The sequence below is a fragment of the Lepeophtheirus salmonis genome, chromosome 9 (genome assembly GCF_016086655.4).
Source record: "Lepeophtheirus salmonis chromosome 9, UVic_Lsal_1.4, whole genome shotgun sequence".
In the NCBI taxonomy this organism is placed as follows: domain Eukaryota; kingdom Metazoa; phylum Arthropoda; class Copepoda; order Siphonostomatoida; family Caligidae; genus Lepeophtheirus; species Lepeophtheirus salmonis.
In genome coordinates this window covers 5,530,160-5,546,910 of record NC_052139.2, presented here as the reverse complement: position 1 = coordinate 5,546,910, position 16,751 = coordinate 5,530,160, and the positions used below count along the sequence as shown (strand labels likewise).

At 30.8% G+C, this 16,751-nt stretch overlaps 1 protein-coding gene across 2 annotated transcripts in view; it reads left to right on the top strand.

Moving 5' to 3' along the window:
- The window catches only part of LOC121124122 (uncharacterized), a 137,820-nt gene extending 121,741 nt beyond the window's left edge, over positions 1-16,079 (top strand). For both annotated transcript variants that reach the window (XM_071890957.1, XM_040719238.2), the window contains 3 exons: positions 11,465-11,734; positions 13,884-14,243; positions 15,328-16,079. In XM_071890957.1, the coding sequence (XP_071747058.1) occupies positions 11,465-11,734; positions 13,884-14,243; positions 15,328-15,567 (870 nt within the window). In that variant the 3' untranslated portion in view covers positions 15,568-16,079. The remainder of the gene's footprint in view (positions 1-11,464; positions 11,735-13,883; positions 14,244-15,327) is intronic.
- The last annotated feature ends 672 nt before the right edge of the window (positions 16,080-16,751 follow it).

Here is a 16,751-nt window from a genome sequence, read left to right as displayed (position 1 = left end):
GGTGAACTTTTGAAAGTTAATTCAAGGAGTTAGAAGAAAAATACATTGCATCAATGATAATAAAAAAACTAATCGATAATTACACTTTGTTGAAATACCAAACAACAAAATTTCTGTTTTGTAGTCCGGATTTCAATCCTTAAAATACTTGAAGCAAAAAGATAAAATAAAAGTTAGTAGAGTAAGAGCAGAAAAATTAACTAAGACATGCATAACATCATGGCAAATTTTAGGATAGGCTGTCCACGGAGAATAGAAGTAAGTATTTCTTGTTAAGATCAGAAATTGAACTGTGAATTTATGGGCATCCTCATTATTGGGCATTATTTTTTTCTTCTAATATTTTTGGTAAATTTAGGGTATTCCTATACTTCTGAAATTTATACATTGATCACTAGAGTGACTATATATTAATTTCATTAAATAAAGAGGACACTTACACTTAGTAATATAAATCATGTGTATTTTTTTTAGCGGTCCCGTTTTTTTGGAGTAAGTAATCTGAAGAATGATTTTTCTTTACCTTAAATGTTGTCATTATTATTTATTTCCCAAGTTATGAACTTCCTTTTCAGTTATATATTCAAATTTTATTCAAAACCTGATTGAAAATATGAGTGTACTCATAAAGACAAAGAGTTACAATGATAATTTGTTGCAGAGTTATAATTATAAGTCCCTGTTGAACTCAGTGTTTAATTGAGGATTGACATGGTATTAATTCTTGCTTATGTCCTTTTTGACTTCTTTCTACCCCTCCTCTCTCGTCATAGCTGACTCTAGCTGATCTAATGAAATGTCATGACAGCTAAGCTGTTCTCTTTCAAAACATTCTTCAAATTGTCCAGGTTACCCTGTTGATTTTCGGTTTCTTTTTTTAATATGCACAAAATACACACAATTCGCATTACTACTTGCACGTTGTTAATATAATTGTATCACACTACCGATTGATTCTGAACCTCACCAATTTAAAAATAAAAAAAGAGACGTTAGCGAGGTTGCGCTACTGATTTGTTACTTCAAATCTTCCGATTTTTCTTCTTTTTATTGCAAAAGGATTGTTGCAATAATAAAATTATATATATTATATATTCGTTGCTATTCATAAACATAAATTATACATACATATAAATACATATTTCTCAGTAATTGAAAGCATATATTTGAAGCTGGCTCAGTCCATCAGTGACTTTTTCCTTTGATTACCTATTCATACTCTAATAAAATTAGAGCCAATCAATGAATTATATGAGTGAGAATTATATTAATTCCGTCCTTTATATAAGTGCTATATATACATATATACCGTCTCTATAGGGGAAAAGGAAATGAAATTATATAGAAGTAGCACTCTAGAAAAATCAATTTCCTTTTATTGTGTATGTTTCTATACATATATATGTATAAATATAAAGGTCTTCATGAAAAGGTCTGCTGAACAAAATTTAATTATATAATGACGTAAGATAAGTTTAGGGAAATGTAATCGTGTAATTAGCCATTCCTAATTATTCTGGGGTGTATATGAACCACAGACACGGAAATATTCTCATAATATCTTTAGTACATCATATTTTTGCTCTGCCTTCTAAATAAACTCTTATCCGTCTGTAAGTGAACACCCTCTTTTATAATGCTGTTATTGAACTTGGTAAAACAGAAACCCAGAAATAAAACGTATTTTATTACATGATGAAGAGTTTTTTTCAATATATTTATAACTATATATTTTACTATTGACACATATTAACAAACCCATCTATTAAAAATCCATTATTTTTTTATCACGTTTCACTGAATTAAATTGAATACATTTGGAACATTTTAAATGAGACTTGTTCCTAATTTCAGATGCAAAAAAAAACAAAAAAAAACTGTATATCCTTGTATCTTATTAATTACCTGCATTACATTTTATTAGTGATACCTGCGTCTGTTTTTAGGTAAGCCCCAGTCGTCAATGGTATAGGCACACATGATAAATAGTTGAACAATTATAATATAATAGAACAATTATAATAGTACATCTATTTTACCCACGTAAATAGTATTTACATTACCGAAAATACTTATAGAAACATAAAATCGTTAATGACGTCATGTTTGCTTCAACATTGTTGATTATACATTATTATTAATTATTAACCCCAATGATGAATAATAATAAAAAATGGAGACAATTTATTTTGTATGGAACATTCCTAGTTTGATAATATTTATATTATCAATATCAATCGTGTCTCCAGTGAATGGCGTCTCCGATAATATTACATTACTTGGCAGTGGGTTACAACCCGTTTTTTTGTTGTACTGGAAGACAAAACAACCCATTGGTTGTGATATTAACCGGGGCTATACTAGATGCTATCTCTGATGATATTAAATGAATTGACAGTGGTTTCCAACCAGTTTGTTAGTCGTGTGGCATGAAGGACAACCCCCGGGCCGGGATATCAACCAGGTATATAGTAGAAGGCGTCTCTGATGATATTATATGAATTGGCAGTGGGTTCCAACCCGTTTGTTAGTCATCCTGGCACAGAAAGCAGCCCATATGCTGGGATATCAACCAGGGTTACAGTGGATGGCGTTTCTGATTATATTACATAAATTTGCAGTGGGTTCCAGTGCATTTGTTAGTTGCAGTGACACACAAGATAACCGGTGGGCCAAGATATCAACCCGGTTTACAGATGACGTCCGTGATTGTAATAAATGAATGGAGGAAGGTTGCTGACTTTAAATCAAGCCCTGTGGACATGCTGTATACCCCATGGGTCGAGCATCTATTTGTGTCTCTATAATGGGTCTCGAAAGATAAAGTGAAATTGATGATTTCAATGATTTTGCATATTAACGATCTTTTTCAGTTATTATGCCCAATAACGGTCTAGTCCAGCTATTATGCACATTAACTAGTTTATTTGCATATTAACAGATTTCTTACTTTAATTGTAACATATATGTATTTTTAATTATGTATGTTGACTGTATATTTTTAAACATAAATGCATATTAAAAGCTAAATTTTCAACAATAACATAAATACCTAAGTACATACGCAATTAAATAGTCAATAAATATTGCAAGAATTCATATTGTGTTATTTTGTTGAACCTACATAATTAAGACACACGAACACAAGGGGCAGAATATACTAATTACCCTTTAAATATTTTCAATTTGATCAAATAAGAAGATAATGAGCGATTATTCCAAGGATTTTTGTTAATTTTTTTTTGTCCAATTTTCAGTTGAAAGCTGTTCTAGACTGTTCATTCTCAGCTTTGTCACGTATTGTGAAGTAATGATTCGTAGAGAGTTCAAATAATAGTTCATCAATTTAGAAATAATTTAGTCTTGATAGTTTACAAAATTTCAGATTATATTTGCTCCCTAATATTTAAGATTAGGCATTTAACATTAGTCAGTGATTATTATACATGGACTTAATGGGGGGAGGGGGACCACGACTAAAGATAAATACGTCCAAATATCACTCATTTTATCTACATTTTAATAAAGTGAAATTGAAATTAGTTACAAGTATGAAAAATACTCGATCTGTGGACCTCAAGTTACAGACTTAAATCTCCTTATTAAGAAATAATAAAAAAACCAATCAGTTATTATTAAATAAATATGTATATCAAAACCAAATTAATATTATAGAGCTAATTTCTTCTCAGATATTACTTCTTTACTGTATCCTACATATTATTTGGAATTCAGAGTAACCATTCTTTGCATACAATTCAAGACCATAATTACTACTTTCATGGAACAATGCATCATTAGGTTGACGTTTGTTTTTTCAATTGGGTGAGTTTTAAGAACGTTGTCATTCAATTTTTAAGCATACTTCACAGGTTTTGTTTGCTAGAGAGGATAAAACAAATTTACATGAATAAATTCAGTAATAATTTCTTAAGCATTAAACGAATGACATTTCAAATACTTCTTTTCCCAGGAAGTTGTTGTACATGCATTGAATGAAATAACAGAAATATTTTTTTCACACTCCCACATGTATCGACTATATGCGTATCCAATGTGATGTTGCATATCTTTTGTGGGTAGAATTTTCTGTTTACTGAATATCCATCAAGCAGTGATGCAATTGACTCAAAACCAACAGGTTTTATTGCTTTTACAACTAAATAGAATAGTTTTCTCAGAATTTTATAATCTAATTTTTTCAAAGGCACAATTAGAATAGTGTCTTCACATTTGTTAATTCAGCTTTTGATCATCACTCAGAGCAAAGTATTGGTAAGTGAAATTTTTTCCTCCTGTATACTCACGAACTTTTGTATATAAATGAAAAAGATCTAAATTTTGTATAAAAGTAACTCGAAAATCTAGCAGCTTACCAATATACTTCATTTATACTAATAGTTACATTATTTCTCTATCGTTGAGATTCTTTTCGTTTTGTTCCTAATATTTTATTGTTTGACGACTAAGTCCCATATTGACTTTAAAGCAGCTAAACAGCTTTATTAATCACTGAATAAATGTTAATTTTGGTATACCTTCACTCGATATAAGTTTGTACAAATATGTCGATGCCCTTTTCCAAATAAGAGCCATTGCTGAAAATTAATAGCCTTGCTTTAAAATTGATACATTAATTTAGAAACAATAATTACCCAGTATGCCTTGGGAGTGTTTCTTAGGTACTTTTCGATTTACAAAATTCCAGTTGTTCAGTTAAAATATGTAACGGTGGTTTTAAGCTGCTATCGATATTTTCCACAATAACTTTGAGTAAGTCAATGGAATTCTCAATGACAAAGTTTGTATTTGACAGAACTATTTCAGAACATAGTGATTTAGTCTTATCGATCAAATTGCAAAACTGACTCCCGTTGATGTAATGATAGCCCCTAGAGTCAAGTCAGAAAAATATTTAATGGGCACAGGACTTCCATTAACATGTACTTCAAAGGTAGTATGTGATTTCACGAAGAAACTGAATTTCAAATGAGGCTAAGGGACAATGAAAAGGTATAAAACAAGACGGACATCTTTCCATGGAATCAATATATCAAAAATAAAATTTATTTTGTTCAATATGATTTTTGAGCTTTGAAATGGGCTCGATTTGCGGTCCTTAAAAAAAATAAGATGCGCAATTTTATAGCCCATGAGCTTCAACTTCATATCAGTTCATACTACTCGTCCTATTTCATTTCTCTTTGGGAAAATGTCTCCAATAATGCTTTCGTAAATCTAAGAGGGTGAATAAAATATATAAAATAGTAGAACCGAACAGTTGATTCAAGAATTGAAAAATGACGAATATATGTGTTTCTAGTATCCCATGTAGATGTTGGGTAATTCTCTAAATGGAGTCCAATTGGAATATATCCATATTCAAAATTCAAACCTAGAAAATTGGATGGTATCGTATCGGGTCTCAGTCTTTCTTGGAGTAAAGGGTAGACATAATTATTCCGTCTCGTATTGGTGTCCTGATAAGTAACTCTATAGTTGGAGGGGTGGTAATGAATAGAGCAAACTCTATCATGTTGACTTGGCTTTCAATTAGATCGTGGGATAGCTCGAGTCTATTCATGAAGAAGACATTCCTTCTTCGGAAATATATCAGGAATAACACCTGGATCCTTCTGTTCATTCCTATATACTGTTCTACATCCAGATATCCAGCATATTTTACACATTGTATTACACCAGCAGCAGAACTCAAGAGGAGAAGACACTCAATATTATTTCTGCGAAGGCGGTATTAAAAAGACTAGAACTCAAAACACTACTAAATAGATAGGAAGCAGTTTTTTTTCTATTATCCCTTCTGATGTACACTTTCCTTTCCTGTTTCAGCTCGTTTAAGTCCATGTATATATTGTAGTCATTGCATTATTATAGATTATATTAAACAGTGTTCAATTTGTTCACTGATGCTTAAAGTATCATATGTATAGACTAATAAGGGCAGAAAAAGTTATTAAGGTGGTTAAATATCTCAAAGAAATAGTACTGTTAGAATTTGAATTGAAGTAACAGAGGGTTAAATACTAAAGATATGCTGAATGAAAAACTGCATTTAGCCTCGTCGATTTGTATTCCATTCATTTGTATAAATGTAAAAATTTAAATACTTTATTAGATAGTTATTTTTTGAAAAACGAATAGAGATATGTATAATTATTAAATTATCTATAATGACATTTAATATTCAAAAAAACCGTGCCAAGAGATTATAAAATGATAATGTTTTATGTATTCTGTTACTTTTTATTATTAAAAGATATAACTTTTCTTTAAATAAAAGAGAGTTTTAAAAAAAAAATATTAAAAATTAATTTCAAACCATTTAATCGGAGCACTAAAAAAGTTGCCAATAGCAATTAGAGGGTCTAATTCACATTTTATTTCGTATGTAAAGACATTTTAATTATATGAATGGTCTGTCAACATAAACACAAGTAATTTTTCTTAAAAATGAATCAAAATTTATTTCATTTGTAATTCTACAGTTTAACTTTATATACAGTCTGGGATTTTAAATCCAGAACAAGTTTATACCTCAATATTAGATTGAACTTACAAAACTGTATAAGAAAGAAAAATCTTGAGTTGTTTTACGAAAACGAACGCTGTGAGCCCATTATTGTGTGCCTCCGTTCCGGGCACACACCCAAGGAGATTATTTGTTTTTTTGAGGCTGTTCAAATCAACTGTTTACAATCGTTAATAACGGATACAAAACTTATGGAATACACAATTAAAATGAATGGATAGTGTGACTTCTTAGATTACTGAATCTAAGCTCCTTGGACTACTATGTTTCGGGTGTCTAACAGAGAGAGTCGAATAAAAGTGCACACAAAACTATTGAATCCTTGGGAGCTCCCACTCCCAAGGCTTTGTCCAACATAGACAAAGTGTTCCTCATCTAGGCTTGTCTTAACTTTAGGTGCAGGTCAGAGACTGTGGTTGAAACTGGAGGTGGTTGGTTCGAATGGTATAAAGCCTTATACGGAAGAGCAAAAGATTTGTGAATTGCTGAACTAGTTTTAGGAAATAAATTGTAATAAATATCTTCCTTAAATTTTCCAGAATTAAAATATAAAAAATTAAATCGGAATGTGTTATTTTTTGTAATTGTTGATTCAATATTGCTTTTATGATGACGTACTACGTTGATCCAGTCCTTACTTTAATTCAAACTTCCAACTTAAAAAAAAAAAAAAAAAAACAGGTAAAAATCAGTTGGTAATTAGTCCATTTTTACTAATTATGGAACTATTTTTTTATAATTGTTGCGAATTATTCACAGCTAAACAAAAACTAATTTGAATTAATAGGGGATTATTCAACTAAAATAAATAAATTAGCTTCAAATTGAAGTGACAATCTGTAGCTTGTGTCCATTATTTAAATAAATTAAAAATCTGTTTTTCAACGGGACAAACTTCGGCGCCCTCTATGTTACTAATATACCTATATTTTATATTAAATTATATTATCATATAGGGAGTTGCATGATTTTGTAGAACGACGGTACCATTTTTTTTTTTTTGAACGAACTAACTTAAGTAAACAACGTTCATGTTTTATTGGATTGGTGTGATCTTTCACTAATTTAAATGCAGGTATATATTAGAAGTTGGCTGATACATTTGATCGAAATCGAAATAACCCGATATTTCGGGAAGAATATTAAATATCTGCATTGTATCGGTAATATATATTTTTTTTAGAAAGCTTTTTATTTGCTAGGATATTTATTTTGAAAATTGAAATAAAAAAGAAATATTGTTTTTACCTCTCTGTCATTACATTAGGTACAAAAATTTTATTTAGTTTTTTTTATTAGCAAGTATTGTCAAGTTTGTTTTCCATTAAAATTGCTCTTTTTTTGTTAACGGTTATCTTGTTAACATTGCAAAACCGTGATTAAATTTATTAATCTGTAGTTAAAACTGAAAATTATTTTTGAGTTATCAAAGTACTGATTCAAAAAATGTCATCAGCATAAAATATACGTTCCATCGCTTGGAGACTTACCGGGCGGTGCAAAATTATTTTCCGATGATGTAAATATACTTTTTAAGAGGTTTTGTGGCAAGCAACCTGATTGTTTCGTATTTTTACTGTTAAAATAAACAAAAATCCTTCCTGTGAGAGCGTAACAACTTCCACACGTGAGACCATGTCCAATCAGGAAACAAAGAGAATCGAAATTGCAGCCCTCCTCCGAGCGGGAGTGCCTCATAACAACATTAAGGAACAGGTTGGGGCCTCGTTGAAGACAATTTACAACGTTTCCAAGCGCTTGGAGACTGGGGATGATCTCAAGCATTCCCCTGGGTCTGACAGGAAGCCCACTGTCTCAACAAGGCAAGTAAAGGCAGTATTCAAGAGGACTCCCAACAGGTCCATTGCCGACATGGCCAGAAAGATGGGAACGTCGACATCAACTGTTTCAAGGGCATTGGAAGGGGCTGGAGGAAAGTCTCTGAGGCGTACTGAACGCCCTCTGCTAACTGAACGTCAGCGAGAAGTCATACTTGAGTGTGCCAAGAAAATCTTGAATGATATCATGAGCTCATCTGGACGCATCATCATTTTTTCAGATGAGAAAACTTTTACGGTCGATCCTGTTTTCAACAGGCAAAATGACCATGTTGTGAGCTTTGGAGATGTTTCAAGATCCAACGGGAAGGACATGAAGCCGGTATGGTTACCCACTGGCTCAGATTAACAGCGGAGGATTATGTGAAGATTCTGGCGTCCAAGGTCCTTCGGTGGATCAAATCCATAGTCGGCAACTCTCCTTGGGTTTTCAACAAGATGGAGCACCCGCCCACGCTTCCAAGAAAGTTCAGGAGTGGCTCAAGGACAACATGGACTTTTGGCCAAGTACTACTGGCCCCCTCAGAGCCCAGATCTGAACCCACTAGACTTCTCTATCTAGGCGCACGTGGAGACCAAGGCCTGCAAAAAAAAACCGACACAAGAACATAAATGCCTTAAAGGGTGCTGTCAACAAGGCCAGGGCCTCCATTGACACCGATTTTATCCAGCAAGTCTGTGGCAGCTTCAGACGTCGCCTGACCAGTGTCATTGAGTCAAATGGTGGCCACATTGATTAAATTTGATTACAAACTATTTTATTATTCTAAAAATGTATGAATAAATTGTTTCTCAAGTCATTCGAAATTCCATTATTGTCCGCAATATGTTCTAAACGAAAATCGGGAGATAATTCTGCACGGCCCGGTATATGTTAATTCATATATTGTAAATTATCATGACTGTATAGTGTATAAGTATATATAGTATCTCCTTTTACAATTATATGTTGTTACTAAGAATCTACTCATAAATATATGGTTTGAAGTTTTAAAAATATTATATCCTAAGATTATGAATGTGTTGAAAAATCAAACAAACCAATTGTAATATAACAAAATATGCTATTAGGGATACGGTTATCCGGTATACCTAATCATTTGTAAAAAAATAAGATAGCAAAATATTTTGATGTCAGTACATTTAATTTAGTCTGAACCCTTTTTGGTTCATCTGTGTCTATGAACACCTTCTATAATATCATTATTATCTATCAAGCTGCAGATGTTTATTTTTTTATTAAAAAAAAGTTTTTGAACCTCCTCCCCTTTTAATTGTTCTTATCTAAAACAAAAGTCTTCACTCGGAAAGTAAAAAAAAAATATATTCAAGAACCTCAAGGGATTCTAAATAACTGTTAACTTTATTGAACGTTTGAGTTCTTTTTTTTCTTTTCTATTTAAGTTTTTTCGTAATCAATATGCTTCACAGTTGGAATTTTATATACACAATGTACAACATTTTTTTTTTTTTTTGACAATTCATACAAAAGCTTCTCTGTAGGAAACTTCTATATATATATTTTATCTAAGTGAGGAAAAGCTGGTATGTTTATTTTTCTACCTTTTTTTTATTATTATATATATATAATCATATTAAAATATGCTTAAAAATGGCTATAAAAATAAATACTCATACGAATGGCATACCTAAATTAAATTAAATATTTATGGCCATATTTAGAAGAACAAATAAATAAATACTTTCACACTTTTTCTTCTACGTATTTAAAAATATATATAAGAAAAAGCTTTTTTTTGGGCAAATTTTATAAATTTGTTTGATCTTAACCTTTAACCACATATTATGTAATGCCTCAACATATAAGAAAACAGGGATGATTTGTTTCACAAACGACTACATTTGTATTATTGAAATAAATATTATCGTTCTTTTCTATTGGTCGGGTGTGGAGGGGACATTTTTAGACACTTATCGAACAGAGGAATAAGGAAAATACATTTTAGGAATCGATAATTTTCCCCATTATCTGATGAAATTTGTGTATTGACACCTCTACCTAAAAATTAACACCATCAATCAAAAAATGGCCTTACAAGAATTGAGATTGCTGCTCGAATTCGCGTAGAACACACACTCCAACAGATATCCTAAACATGACCAAGGCAAGCAGGTATACTATTTACAACATCAAGAGGTATTTATGACGATTTTGTATCTAGAAGAAATCGGTATCTTGATGACTACTATGCACTCAGCAAGAGTGACGAGCTTGGGATTTGTTGCGTTCAATAAACTGGGGATATCCCTCATCTGGTTCAAAATAAGTTACATCATCTACGCTACTAACATCATCAACATGTTGAGGACTAAGTTGATTTCCTGTAAGCTTATGCTCCGGCATACACAGCAAATCTAACACAGTTCTTTTTAGAGACAACATTTTTGTTCTGTCCGAAAAAAATGTGGCGTCTATTCTCGCCAGATGCCAACCCACTCAACTATTACTTCTTACCATAAGTCGAGACCAGTGCCTGTTCGAAATATGCACTGAATCTCTAAGCTCACAAGGGTTCCAATGATGAACATTGGAACTCCATGAACTCCAATTACATACATACAACATGTTACATCTCCAACGCTATGTTGAAGAGTGCCTTCAAGTAGGTAATTGAGGCTACATTGAAGATTATAAATGGGAACAAATGTGCCAACATCTTTATGAAGTTTATTTAATATAGTTTCCGAAATAAATCTTGTTAAAATCCCATATTTCAAGTATTTTGTTTTCAATTACGCCCCCGGTAATCTTTATGTCTTCTTCCATGAAACTGTATGTTTTAAGTGAAAATTAATGAATAATACTTTGATAGTTTCTATGCTCAAAACTTGAAAAGAATTATCTGAGCCAAACAAAGTCTTTAGACTAGAGTTAATATTCTTTAGTATCTCAAATTGTTCCATAAATTTGAATATAAAGTCTGTAGTTTTATAAAATATTAAGGCGTTTGTAGAAAAAATATATAATATTTGTTAATTTTTGATGATTTTTTGTTCACAATTACTTTTATATTGCCCCACAAAATACTCAGTATTGTATCTTTTTTTTCCACAGAGTCCTTCAAAAAGCATTATCAACAGTCGTAGACTTTCAACTGAAGATTTACCTTCAGACAATTCACGCATCGATCGAAACTATTTGCGTAGAAAAAACAGAGAAGACTCAAGTTCCAATTGGGATTCTAATGATCAACGCGTTAGTCCTGGTAGAGGAGGAGGCAATGAACCCTCACCTCATACTCCTTCTTCTAGAACTAGTATGTCAGGAATGAGGTATGAACCTCCTTCTTCTGGGCGACGTGAGTTGGAGGAAGTAAGACAAAAGGTGAGTAAACCCAAATAATTTAGGTTTTAAATCAGACATCTTTGGAGTTGTTATTATTAAAAGAAATTGAGTTTGATAGACTTTAAGGAATTAGATGGTCAAAAGTCATATAAAACAATTGCTCTCTTAAAATAGATTTATTTTGGTTATTTCAGGCATAAATATATATATTCTGCTTGTTGGGCTATTTTTTCTTTTCATAACTTTTTGGAAATTAGAAAATTATCTAACAAAAATATAATTAATAACATATCAAGGTTCAAGGAATATGCTGAATTATATAAAGACTACGCAATACTCACATTAGTAAAAAGTAGCCTATTGACTAACATCACAATTTTAATCATAACTGAAGGCGACCTCATCTGAAAGGATCACCATTAATAGTTTTATCTACTAAATTATACAAATATTAAAATATAAAATTTAAAAATAATATCATCAAATAGCTTTAAAATAATATCATCAAATAGCTTTAAAATAATATCATCAAATAGCTTTAAAAGTAAAATCATCTATTAAATACTTCTTGGAACCAAAAAAATTAAGTGCTATTTTATTATTATCAAAATATTAATGAAATATTGAAAATTTGTAAAGAAAGTTTTGTTATTAGTTGGATTTCTGGATTGAAAAATTTCCAATTCTTACAAATGTCATATTAAAATAGCATATATTTATACATTTTGTTGTTATATATGTAATAAAACTACACTTTAAGGATATTTAATTTTGAAAGTTAGTGCATAATTGAAAACAAGACAAATCTGGAGTTTTAATAAAACTATTTTCCGAAAATACTTAAACTAAATTTGGTAAAGGTTTTGGCACATGTGTTATTATTTTTTAATCTTCAATGTAGCTTCCAACGACTTATATAGTGGCCTTGATGCTCTGACAGGTAATAATGATGTAATTGGGTGTCATGGATCAATAGGGTCATCAATTGAAGCCTTGACAGCTTTGAGATTTGGTGCCCTTTTCCTTGCCTAGACATGCGACGGAAAAAAAGTCGAACAGATGGCATCTTGCGGATATGGTAGAAAATGTAACCTGTGTACCATATTTTGGAAGCTGCTCTTGATGTGACTATTGTTATCAATGGCCATTGAAATTAGTCTTCCAGCTTGCCTAACTTAAGTTTTGGATCTCTGTTGGTTTGTGTTCTCGCAAAATGGAGCAGCAATCTCTTTTCTTTTGTTTCTTTAAGAGATCCTTTTTGGAATAACTATTTTAATTTTTTGGGATGGGGTGTCAATACACTGCTTGTCAGTTGATAGGAGGAATTATCAATTCCTCGTATGTGTTTTTCTTATTTTTGTATTTTATAAATCTTCAAATTTCAAACACGCACCCAGTGCTATGAAATAGTTAAATCCTTTTATTTATCAGTCCCATTTTGACATTCAAATATACGGAAGTAATTCACTATTTCTCTTAATCTTAATAAAAAGGGGTATTATTAAACATTTTCCCTGTAAAGCACTCCAAAATGACGGGCATCAGCAATGGTGACAAAATATAAAAACGCACTAAAGTGCTGACAATTTTATACAATTAATATTGTCTATTTGAAATTAGCTTTCTCGTGAGCCCTTTATTATTGATAACATATAAGTCCATGTGCAATATAAAAAAGGCAGCCATTTTTTTATTAATAAAAATGCATTTTTGGCTTGCCAGCAAGTAAAAGTATATTCGATTATTTACAAATCCTTTTAAGCACATATAAGTACACTATAAGTTATGAGCGGTAAAGCACTTGAAATATTATGTACACAAGTATACATAAGAATAGATACAATTGTAGAATCGATAATAAAATACAACAGTGCCTAATAAAAAAAAGTGAAATTATATTAAGTGTATTATATAAACATATCATTACGAAAAGCTTAACTACATCTATATATATATATATGCACGGATTACTGATAGTCCATCTATTTTCCTGAACCTGCTAAACATATCAGTGCTTTTCATATTCCACTGTTCTGTAACGAGAATTTTACGAATGTAAAATAATTTTATCTATTATATAAATAAATTCAATTATTTTTTAAATCATTGTAAAATAAATAAAAAAAAGATATAACTTTATTTTATTATATTAAAGGATTAACACAATTATTTCCTTTACTATATATAGACAAGTGTCAGCTCAAATCTATCAGAAGGATCAAAAACCCTGCCCTCTCGTCGCAAGTCCTCCTCTGCCACTCTCAACAAAAAGCCTTTTAAATCTTCTTCCACTAACCTCTCGACTTCAAATACCAACTTAAACCAAACACGAAGATCAATTTTCCAACCAAAGGCCCGGGATGATTTGGATCAATGTACAAGTTGTGGTCGAAACTTTGCTTCAGATCGTATTGAAAAGCATACAAGCATTTGTCAAAATAGAGTAACCAGGAAAAGAAAAAAATTTGACATGACAAAGAAAAGAGTACAGGGAACAGAGGCAGAAGCATTTCTCAAGAAAGCGTCCAAAAGTAAAAAACCTCAAAAGGTAATTTATATATTTTTGTCTTTACTTCCTTAGTGTGAGTAGTCTAATTTTTTTCATGAAGAAATGTTATAAATTAAAGTACCAAACTTTCGTAGAAAAGGTAAATCTTTAAGGTGTTTTTCAATGTCTTCCCAATATAAAGAAAATTCAGCACAAAGTTTGATTTTTTTGCCTACGTATCATAATATCTACATGGCAGAGCAGCATAATATATTTTTTATAATCCATTCCAATCAGGTAGTATTGTTGTAAAGTTGACTTTGAAAAAAAGTAAGTTGCTATTATGCCTTAGAGTAATGAGGATCTAGAGCCTTGCCATCGAAAATAACTATATAAAAATGGTTAAACAGAATATTATATATATGGTTTAACTAATTGCAATTTAACATTTGTTTTTAATTCATATTTGTAATTTGAAATTAGCAAAATTCTTTGAACACAAATAATCCCACAAATAGTTTATACTCAAAAGCAAAAAATTTCATAATCAAATTGAATGTCATGTAAGATTTTTAAATTGATGCTGTTTGTTTATATCAAGTAATTGTAGTCGGATTTATTCTGGGAAAAATAACATGTTTCAGATCTTAGCAAATAGACGATTTTATTTAAATATTTATTACCTTAGTTACCCAAAACTTTTAAAACGATAAGCTGCCTACTAAATATAGCATAGTTTTATATGCAATACAACCCTTCTATAACTTTTTAATAAAAATATGTAAAGAGAAACCAAAAAATTACTGGGTATTGCAATTCCAAAGCTTAGACTACTCAATATAAGAACAAAGGAGACGTTATCTATCTGATATACTTTCAAAAATGTATAAAGGAAATTTTAAATACGTATTATCATTATAAAACAAAAAAACACATTTTGATTAATAAAACTTGCTTTATTGCCTTATGATAGAAAGAAGTAATGTTGCTTTAACCTATATTCTGTTGACGTACTGCTTATAAAATAGCAATTTAATACAAAATAATAGTTTAATTGTTGTTTTTGCATTTGTTATTTTTTCGCATTTTCCTAAAAATATGTGTTTATACATCATATACCTAATAAAATATACATCATGCCTAGGAACCTAAAAAGACGGATTGGCGTAAGAAACGCGAAGAGTTCATTGCAGCACTTCGAGCAGCAAAAGAAGCACAAAGACACGTTGCTGCTGGTGGAAAGATTAGTGATCTCCCACCTCCTCCTCCCATGGATACATCAGACTACATTACTTGTCCACATTGTAATCGACGATTCAATGAAGCCGTTGCAGAGCGCCACATCCCAAAATGCAAAGACATTCGTTGTAACAAAAGACGTTAAACTGTCTTTTTCTTCGTTTGCGTCCATTTATGTATCATATATTTTAAAATCCAATTTAACTTTTTAACTCTACTTAAATTATTATTAGTAGTACAATAGTTATTATTTTCCCTCATTGTATGTAAACATCATTACTAAAAGAAATATGACTAATATAACAGATAAAAGCACAAAATAACTTTATTTTTAATGAATTGTATTATCATGCATAATTCTTTCAGATATTTTTTTTGTTTTTTCCAACAAATGCTATCATTTTCCATCTCTATTGTTATTTTATTTCTCTCTTTATCTCTAAATATTAATAATTACATCATTAATATAAAACATTATTGCATTTAATTATAAGTTATATCTTTTACTAACTTATATTAACTCTATTATCATCTAACTTATGAACAGAACAAAACCAATTACAAGAACAACAATATTGAATTAAAATAATAAAATAATTATAATTGAACAAAAAATTTATAAACTGAAATACATTATATAATATTGTAATCCATAAATCAACATTGATTTTTCTACAAAAATAAATTGTGATATTTTGCAACACTAATATACATCTTTTGTTTGCAATAAATAATCATCAATTGTTATAGTAAAGGATTTAATCAAATTAATATAACATAATCCCGCATATGTATTTGTGTCCCTAAATATGCGTTAGCGAAATCTGAACAAATGTTAGTAGAACATATTTGATCGTATGTCTCAAGAACAATAAGAGGTAGAAACTTGAAAATTTATTTTATAAATCATCATATAAATAAGTTATAGTTTATTAAATAGGATTCCAATTTTCTGCCATAACAGCCCTTAAAGAAAAAACGAAGCAAGTCTTCCAGATATAGACCTCATCTATTTTTTCCTAGACTCCAATGATGGAAACCTTAAGGTAATTCACATTCGGTGGGAGGCTTGAGAGACTTTCTTCTCCACAACACTCCATATGCTGTAATCCAACAGATTCCCATCTGGTGTACATGGATGCATCCCAAAAATTACATTAACTGGACTCAAGACACACTTTAGACTTTAAAGCTTCAGGTTTACCCAGATTTCTCAAATCTGTCCCTTACTGCATACATAGTGGTGAGGAAGAATCCGCAACTGTTTGCAATTTTCTTGGGCTTAATTTCCGTGCAGAAAAAAAAATCAGTTTTGTTGTTCCGTGATTT